General features: G+C 48.8%; 2 protein-coding genes across 2 annotated transcripts; one reads left to right on the top strand and one right to left on the bottom strand.

Moving 5' to 3' along the window:
* Positions 1-2,962: 2,962 nt before the first annotated feature.
* On the top strand, positions 2,963-5,522 carry FOXG_00980 (uncharacterized protein; the record flags this gene model as incomplete). The annotated part of the gene is made up of 4 exons (XM_018377682.1): positions 2,963-3,759; positions 4,115-5,113; positions 5,180-5,360; positions 5,421-5,522. 4 exons carry the CDS (start codon positions 2,963-2,965, stop codon positions 5,520-5,522), a joined length of 2,079 nt encoding a protein of 692 aa, XP_018233443.1.
* Positions 5,523-7,129: 1,607 nt separating this feature from the next.
* Positions 7,130-9,505, bottom strand: FOXG_00979 (uncharacterized protein; the record flags this gene model as incomplete). The annotated part of the gene is made up of 4 exons (XM_018377681.1): positions 7,130-7,881; positions 7,928-8,052; positions 8,106-9,036; positions 9,085-9,505. The coding sequence occupies 4 exons, from the start codon at positions 9,503-9,505 to the stop codon at positions 7,130-7,132; spliced, it is 2,229 nt and encodes a 742-aa protein (XP_018233442.1).
* Between the last annotated feature and the right edge of the window lie 229 nt (positions 9,506-9,734).

Here is a 9,734-nt window from a genome sequence, read left to right as displayed (position 1 = left end):
TTGCAGATGCTGATCATGAGCATGGAAATCGTTTCCTGATGGTCTACGACGCAATCGGGCATCTTGCTTCCTAACGCGACCTAGCAATCTCTCGACCTCGTAGTGTACCTAGTACAATAGTTTGGCTAGAGTTTGATACGACACTGAAACTGCCTTTAGCAAATGCGCAGTTCACTATGTCTTGGCAAAATACCAGTGGATCCACTCAACCTAGTAGCCATCTCCACCAGAAGTCTGGTTTATTGATTGAGTGTCTAAGTGTGAATAGGTAAAATTGATCTAACAGACCGAGGTCTTTGTCGGCATTCGAGACCAGTAGGTAATAATCCATGGGAGTACACTAATATGCCACGTTTTGTGGCTGGATGAGTGGGACCCGTTTTCCCTCTTGTCTTCCGCATCTTTAATTGACGCCAGAATGAACACCACCTTCGATCACGATCCATCAGCTTGGAATTGGGACCGGATTCTTGCTATTCTGGGCTAGGACATGCTTTTCATGAAGATCTTAGGAAGACCTGCGGTGTATCGACGCGGTTGCCGCAGCTTCCACATGAATCTTATATTGAGAGCTCATGTAACTCGTAAGCTGGGATCCAGTCCTCGAACAGGTTCCATACACATTAGCGCTTTGAGGCCCGAATATGTAGTGTTGAGCAGCGTTGCAATGGTAGGACTAGGTACAGCTGGGACTCGTGGGTCAAGGGACTAGTGGCCCATGTGTACCATTTGTTGAGCCTCGACTTGGCAACCTTATGGTAGGTAGTATGTATGATGATACCAGACGTTGTCGTGTACTCGGCTCCTTGATGTAGTGAAAGACGGCATTGATTATGCTTTTTAAGTGTCAAGCAATTCTGTAAATGATCCAAAACTGATACAGTAATTTAAAGAGATTTTCCCGAACTATCCATACATATTGCCATTTTCGTTTCCAGGCTTTATTCGACCAGCTGCACTCACTACTCAATGCCTAAAATCCACTTTGTGCCGTACCTTTCCATCCCGGATAGACTATTCCAGTGTTAGAGAAACACTGCAAATATTATTCTAGTTAGGTCGAGGCTAACTAGGTACTCATATTGTTGGATAAAGGGGTTTGAGGAAACACCGCGTTGAATGCGGTGTTTGTCGTGTGCGTTGGCCTCAACTAACTGCCTACACAACCTGGTGCAAGGGCTTGCTGTTCTGGCACCAGTATGTCCAGGTTGGAGCCCCCCACACCAGCTGATGCTTTTTTGCTCATTCTCGGTAATTCCCCCTCCGCCCTTCGTGAACCCCTGATCCTTGATTCTACTGATTGGCTGTCATGTTTCGTTTGGCGATTCAATACAGAAACCCATGAACCTTGCATCATCACCTGCTCTTTTACCTTTAACTCTAAGGGACTTATCAAGCTCCCGCCCTTATTGCTGCGAGAACTTTATAAGCTCAAAGAAGTGTAAGAATGATCGAGAACAGAAACAAATAAGGTGTCACATATCAACGGTTGATCGGTTTATATATGCGTGGGTTAAGTACATCGTCATATGGTACGAACCAGTATCAACTACAAGTCTGCAACAGAAGCGTCTACTGGAGAAACCCAACCAAGGAATAGGCGATAATCCCTTGATCATCTCTTATCTGTACTAGGAAGAAAGTTGCGGTAAGTCACTTTTACTAGAGGCGTAGTGGTTGTGTGGGCGTCTGAGAGCTGCCCTGTCGTATCTTCGTCATATCTCTTTCGAATCTTGAGTATGTAACGATATGATGATATATTATAGAGCATCCAATTGAGGAGACGCCTCGTGCTTACTTATTCGGACTAACTACTGTTCACTTTTTATATCTGTAGACATACCGTTGAGTTTCTTTCATGCTCAGTTTCATCGCCAGTCTGGGTTCATGTTCATATCCTTTTCACATCATCTACACATCACCCACCCACCCACCCCAACCCTTCGAACTGATCATTTTGCAGTAGTGCTTTCGCTGGCACTGCCTGTCAGATCCCCTAATCGACTTCCTCCGACGCAACTGAATCGTCAGTAATTACTTCACACAGCAATGCTTGTACGTTATTAAATTGTCATCGATTTATACCTCCAACAACTCTTCATCGGATAGGTCGCAGCGACGCGGCCTGAGTCAGCAATAAGGTTTCCCCAAGTAGAATTTGACTTCCATTTGAGAACCTCGTTCGCGGTACAAATATCACCACTCGTAGCACAGCTACCTACCCAGAAGCCTCAGAAAAAGAGCAGTCGTCGATGCGTGGCTGCGTGGGAGTCCTCGCATAGGTTACCTAGGTTGACCGCTGAAAGCCGACCAAAGACTCATCCAGCGCCGGGCCACAGGCAGGCACTTCTATTTCACAACCTTTCAAGTGGAGAGATATTCTTGAAAAGCCAAATTGCCTGCCATTCTATTACTCTAAGCCTTCCTTCTCACCTATTTGGAGTACTAGAGGTATCCTGCCCCTCACACAAGCTTGTTGGTCGATTTATCACAATCCACCAAAGAATCCAGAGCAACAGCACGCACTAAAACCATACAGCGGTTAGTGAGTGACTAGAATCCCTGGACAGCATCACGCCAAGCCCGGTCTAACCCATCCCGTCTTGGACGAAACCGTCCACAACACAGAAGCACCTGGGAATAGCACCTTTCCTGACCTGACCTGGTGTGATTGGACATCGGTACCTGAATCTCTCCTACCATCTTGTGCTCACCTCAGGTACTTTCTTGGTAGTGGCAGGTGGATGACACCAACCTACACAGGGCGCACCTGCAAACCTACCGCTCCTGCTGTTGTCTTCTCCCAGCTTAGCAGGGCCTTTTCAGGCTGCCTCGCCTACCTCGACCTTAAGGTACTCCCAGTTCTTTGTCGATACCACCTTTATACTTCTCCCCACCTTCATCCTAAGAAACATCACAGCACTTTAATATCATCAGATTTACCATTCATATTTCATTCGACATGGGGAAGTTGTTCGGCAGGTTGTTCCAGAAGCCAGGCAACACTGTGGGAACCCAGGAGCCGCGTGCGTCTAACTCCACCAAGAGTGCCAGGATGCGGGATCCTACCAACGCCATTCGCTCATCAGGTCTCGCCCCCTCGGCCGCAGTCTCCGCCGCCACCGCCAACGCCAACAGCAACAACCGTGCCTGTGACTCGAGCGCCCATGCCCACTTCGCCGCCGCCGTTGCTGATAACCCTGACTCTCCAGGGTCGCTCATCAACTCGGGCTCAAGCTCGCTGACGCAGTCGCAGTCGCCGTCGCCCCAGCCCGAGACCCCTACCACGGGCCATTTTCTGCCTGGCGCTCACGCTAACATTGCTTCTAAATCCGTTGTTCCAGCCGCTGCCTCGGTGCTATCGAGTACTATTACTACCGCTAAAGCTGCTACCCCCCAACTCTCCATCGGCGACTTTGATCCTTGTATTCCCACCAACACTTCCTTCGTCGACCTCACCGAAGAGTTCCAAATCGTTGATACCGACTTTCACATCAGCAATCGCGACATTGCCATTCAACCATTCGACTATACACTTCCTGAAGACACCGAAATCACCATGACTACCGGGCCATCCCTCGACCCTTCTATGGGCCGCCGGGACTCTTTTGTCAGCGCTGGCCCTAAGCCCATATCGATGAATAATTCCAACCGTGGTGACAATGCGAACCGCAATAGAAGAGAATCTCTTGCTGGCAGCCTTATGGGAGGTGGCATGAGCTGGGGAGGCATGTCTTTTGGTAGTTTTGTCAGAGACGAGTAAGTTACCTCACTGCATACTTTTATCCTCATCATCATCCTGTACTGGAAGCATTGCCCTCGCTTTGGCTCCTTGGCCGAGCGGCCACTTCTCTGTCACGATCAGGCTTCCTTTGCTTGCTTTGAGCTCAACCCTGTTCCGCTTGATCAAAGCGATATGGGTTATAGCACGAAACCTCGGCTTGTCTGCGACTATCATCGCTTACGAAGACGACTGAGCATGTATTGTGGCAAGCCGTTTCTAAGCTTCGGGCCCCATTCTTGTCCTGCGACAGCCCACATGCGTCAGAAATCGATCATGCCCGATGTTTCATCGCACTTGAGGTTGCAGTTTACTAATATCGTGGTCCTATAGTATTATGATGGCAGGCACCTCGCCTTTCGGAACTCACCAGTCTCCTTCCTTTCACTCATCTTCCTATCTGCCCAAGTTGGAGGCCAACTTCATGCGAGATTTCACCTGCTGCGGCAAGATTCTGCCCAATCTCCACGACTTGCTACAACATTACGAGGAAGCCCACACGCAACCTAGCCCGAACACAGCCCGAAATAATGCCTTTTCTCAATTCTCTCAGCTGGGGCTGCCTAACGCCCCTCGGATGTCGATGTCTCGAGCTGGGTCGGCAGCGCCAGGCGGCAGTTCCCTCGCAACGAACCAACTTGGACAACATAACCGCGGCCAACAGGCGCCCCATGATGCGCATGGAGGCTCTGCAATGGCGTCAAACCTGAATGATGAGATGGATGCTGTTGCAGATATGGAAATGGACGATGCTGTTGGCACGATGGAGATGGACGATAGCCAGCGAATGTCCCAAACGAGACAACTTTTTGGTCAGCAGCAGAGGCCCGAGCTGAACATGAACACCTCTGGTCTTACACAGGGCCTACGGACCTCTCAGCCACCCACTCCCGCTGCTGCCAGCTTTGGCCTGCAGAACAACCCCACAGTCTCTTCCGTCAATACCCCTACTCTTACCACCCAAGGACAAGTACCACACACCCAGCAAGTCGATATGGAGGAAGACCTACCAGGTATGCCTATGGGTGGCAACACGAACGATATCGGCGATATGAGCTTTGGCGGAAACCAGAACAATAGTGATTCAAATTTTTGCATAAACGATCCTGGGAAACACCTTTTCAGCTCCACTGGTGCTTTCCCTGCTGCGAACCGTTCCATCCAGGCACAATTGCAACAGCTAGGCATTAACCAAGCCCAGTTGAACGATCCACAGGCCAACAAGATTCTTATGCAGCGTTTACAGAGCATGATGATGCCTGAAGAGCACAAGCCGTTCAAATGTCCAGTTATTGGCTGCGAAAAGGCGTACAAAAATCAGAACGGTCTGAAGTAAGTTCTGACTCAACGCGTTCGACTGTATTTCGATCTTGAATATGCTTGCTAACTTGCTTACAGATACCACAAAACTCATGGCCATCAAACCCAACAACTTCACGAGAATGGAGACGGTACCTTTTCTATCGTCAACCCAGAAACTAGTGCCCCTTACCCCGGAACATTGGGAATGGAGAAGGAGAAGCCTTTTAGCTGTGAAACATGCGGCAAACGATATAAAAACTTGAATGGACTGAAATACGTAAGTTTCCTCACGAAATTCTAGATTCAAGGTCCATTACATACTAACATTTTCCGACAGCATAAGGCTCATTCCCTTCCCTGCAATCCTGACTTCAAGCTTCAGGCTCTCGCAGCAGGTATGAACTTGCCGGGAATAGGAGAAGATCAGATGATGCAATAGTATACAGCACGCTGCCAAGACTTCGAGTGAGAGCGCCGAAGGAAGTGAAACTTCTACATTTCCGAGCGACGCCTTGGGTTCCAGCAGCTGAATCCAGTGCACTGCTGGTAAAAACTCTCGACTCTTTCCGGCATACCATATTGATTTTATATGCGCTATCAGTATCTCTTTATCGCCAATACCTCCCTCCCGGGCATTTGCATTCTGTCTCGTACCCGGATTTTTCAACATCTTACATCAGCGTTAACGATCCGTAATAAGACGGCCTCAACCACTGGGGAAAGACACACCACTTTTCTAACTCCGATATTCAACTGCAAACAAAAGTCCAGTGTCTGACCTCAGTTTCTGCAACTGTTGTTTCACTTAAGATAAACATGCCATGTGTTGGAAATTCTCGTGGTTGGGTACGCGTTAGCTGGATCTATTGATACTCGATGTCTAATTCGAGTCAGACGCATGTGCTGATATGCTGGCTGGCCTGGCACGTGGAAATGGGCTATTCTTTTTCTTTTTCCTGCTTTCTGGTTTTATTTTCAAAAGTTGATAAGGGGTCCTTAGATGTTAGGTTGGGAAAGATGGCATTTGCATGGTGCCCTGGAAATTCGGGCGGTCTTCCCTTTTGTTTTGTTTGTGAGGGCGATGCATGATCACACTTGTTCTTGACTACTACTGTTGTTCAGTATTTGACTATTGTTGGCAAAGCAATTGCCATCATCTTGTACTGACATTATATTAAAAGCGAGGATGGCTGGAGTCGGTCGAACAATGAAAAGCGAGGTTATAGACTGGACAGCGTCACACGCCCTTTAAGTGAATAGGATTGTTTTTGAGATGTCCATCACCAAGATTAAGATGTTACCGAGTACTAACTTAGTAAAAGAAATGATTGACTTGCTGATGCTGCTAGACAATAATTCTAATTGCTCTTGGCTGCATTTGTGCATTGACCAGATAAGTGATTCTTTTCGCCAACATCAGCATCACAGCCCATATTGAAACAAGAACTACAAACCGGATGAACCCGTCAGACGTACTGAGTGGACATCGAGGGGTTACCACGCTCTGTATTTCTGGAAGAGATTGCGAGGGCTGGGGAGACAAATTTGCGAGTTGAGATCAGACAGAGTAAACGGGGATAAAGGGTATCGTGTATTTGACATATCTATCTGATTTTACGAGACCATAGCTTATAACTAGTTCGCTGTGCAGATACAAAACGCCTCGCAATGCGTAAGAAGCCAACTTGAACAAAGAATAGGAAACAACAGTCGTTTACACCCCACTGGACAGAAACTCTATAATATAGGCATTGCACGATGCAGATGCATAATGTGCTGCCCTATCCTTGCGGAAAGTTTACCAAAGTGTCACTGTGCTTCTTACCGGCCATCCTGCAGCTGAATGCGGAGTAGAAAGGCCAGGTGAACTTGATATAGGTAATGAAAGCAGGACCAGAAAGAGGGTGCCTATTTCGGCAGGTGCTTTAATGGTATCGAGCGAATCGGCGACTTTGCGAGTATGAAGAAATTGCTGAGATTCACAGGATAGAGGATAAGAATCCTTCGGTCAGTCACCAAGACAACAGCAATTGTACATGTAAGTTTTCATGTCATCTCCATGCCATCGTCGTCATCGGCTTCAGACTCGATCATATGGGTTTGGTTACTGCTTATGCTCCCCTTACGAGCATCGTGTCCCATGTTATCATTCATGCCACCCCATTCGAGTTCTTCTCCGCCGATGATACGTCCTTCCATGTCGATTTCTTGTGAAAGCTCGACGAGTGCAGTGCGCGGCAAACGGAGGAATCCCTGGGTCCGGACGATACGGCCCCAGTGGGTCATACAGAATCCTGCGGCACGTTTACGCAACCACTCTTCATTAGCGAGCCCTGCACAGTACCATATGATACAAGCATGGTCGACATCGAGTTCTTTGGCAAGTCTATTGACACAGAGCAGGCGAAGATGAGGGATATTGTAGATATTGGACATTACCAGAAGGCCTGCCACATCAGAGAGCGCCGTGGTTGCGTCACTATCGTTGTCCGAGGTACCACGGATGCTATCTGTGTATAAATAGTAGAGAAAGGCCTTGACTACACTGTAAGGCTCGGGGATGTGCATCTTTTTGGTGTGAAACTCAGCCATCTGGGCGTTGTAAAGACGCGCAAAGTGTGGCCAACGCGCTTGGAGAATGAGCTTGTGAACATGAATAGGCTGTGAGGTCGGCGCGTCTGCTGAGAGCCAGCTCTCGTTTCGCGCTGTTGTCTCGTCATTTCGAATCAGACCGGAGCTCAGAGCCTCGTCGTCATCGTAATCACCAGCCAGCGCAGTAACGACAAAATCAGTTCCCGCTGCCTGTCTCAGGTGGCTGGTTGAAGAGCTTCGCTAGATCTGAACCTAATCCTTTAGAAGGTTGATCCACGGCTCTTGTCATCGCAGATGGCCTTGACTCTACCCTTGGTTCTGGTGTCAAATTATCGCCCAGAAAGCCATATCGTCGCAGGTCAATTTCCATAATATCGCTGTCAAATCATGTCAGCCATACCATCAGGTTTTGAGATAGAACTGGCCTTACCTAAGATATTCTTCATAGCCGTTGGGCCCTATGTCGCCCGGAGCAGGGTCAGTTGGACATCCTAGTAACCAGGATTTGGTGCCATCCTCATTCATACAACAGTAATGCCACCTGTAACCCGCTTTGAAGATCTCCCGCCCTCCAGCAAGCTTCGTCCAGCGAAGCGTGCCAAGGTCCAGGGCTGACAAAGAACATTCTCTCGATGTGAGAGTCGCCGCAGGTGTGACAAAATCGAGAAGGGTACCCGAAGAGTAGGCATGAAAGTGAAGACCCGAGCCCTGAGAGGGAATCGAGGGACCAGACATGAATTTGAGAGCAGATATAGACCCCGGGGCCACAGGCGCGTATGTCTTCATTTGAATTGAAGGCGGGTTGACCTGGGCTGTGCGAGAGTTGGCGGCGTAGCCAGAAGCTCCTACAACAGGAGCCTGGGCCATGGTGTATGGAGGTCGGGGAGAGCTACTAGCTCGAGTAGACAGAGAACCTCGATCGAAGATGCCTATTTGAGGTCGGGAATCAAATTGCGGGTTTCCTTTCAGATCTAACCACCACAGATCGCTGATCTTGTCCATGTCCTCACTCAGACCTCCAAATACCCAGACTCGGTCGCCCCAGATATAAGCCGAGTGGTCGAAACGACCAACAAAACGCCAAGACTTAGACCAGGTAAAAGTTTTCAAATCGAGGTAACAAATGTCATCTAACACATAGTTGTTCTGGCCAGTTATGCCACCAATGATGAAGAGCTTGTCCTCGTGTAAGACAGCAGCATGTCTCGCTCTACCTTTCGGGATCGGGCCTGAGACTTGTGGCTGAGTCCAGTGGGCGGTCTTGAGGTCAAAGACAATAAGGTCCGAAAGGTATGTTCGATGTTCGTTCTCGCCGCCAAAGACCAAGAGTTTGTTTCCCTGATACAAGGTCGCAGTGTGTCCTGGACAATATTAGCATCTGTAACGCGGTGATTTTCTGTGTAGCTTACCCATCCGAACTCCTGGAATATCACCATAGTTGTCAACAAGACTCCATTGATGGCTAACGAGGTCCAGCCTCAGCACGTGATTATACACCTCATCGGTATATTGGTCGAACCCTCCAAAAGCATATATTTGATTATTCCCACAATACGTCACTGAAGCATTTACTAGACAAGCGGGTCTCTGGCCTAGCGTGCGGGTGACTTTGGGTCGGTATCCATCGGCGACGCTGCGACCCTTTGCAGGGGAATTTGGCATGATGTAGGTATTGTTAGACGACGAAGTGGCCGAAGGCGGCGTCGGCGTCGGTTGCAGCGAAGTCGAGGTAGATGAGGTCTGGTTGACAGCACCCAAGGCCTGCGTTGTTCCGGCGACAGGGGTAGGCCCGCCAAAGATAGATTGTCCGGGGGTTGAAGGTTGAGCCATGGCTTGAATTGTAAATTCGACGAGCGATCAGTGGCGTTGGCTGCACATCTCACAACGTTGTGCTGCCGTTGAGACTGAGTGGACGGAGAAAAAGAGGGACAAAGGTTGAGCACAAGAAACGAGCACAATACACAAGCCACGTCGTCGAGGTTGAGCCGTCGGGTCGGTGAAGAAAGTGTATGTGAAAGTGGATGGTGTTAAATGCGGCCGGTGATGCATCAGACAAAGA

This window comes from Fusarium oxysporum, chromosome 1 (assembly GCF_000149955.1).
Source record: "Fusarium oxysporum f. sp. lycopersici 4287 chromosome 1, whole genome shotgun sequence".
Classification (NCBI taxonomy): Eukaryota; Fungi; Ascomycota; class Sordariomycetes; order Hypocreales; family Nectriaceae; genus Fusarium; species Fusarium oxysporum.
The sequence above is the reverse complement of the archived record's forward strand: the minus strand, read 5'-3'. Positions and strand labels throughout refer to the sequence as shown.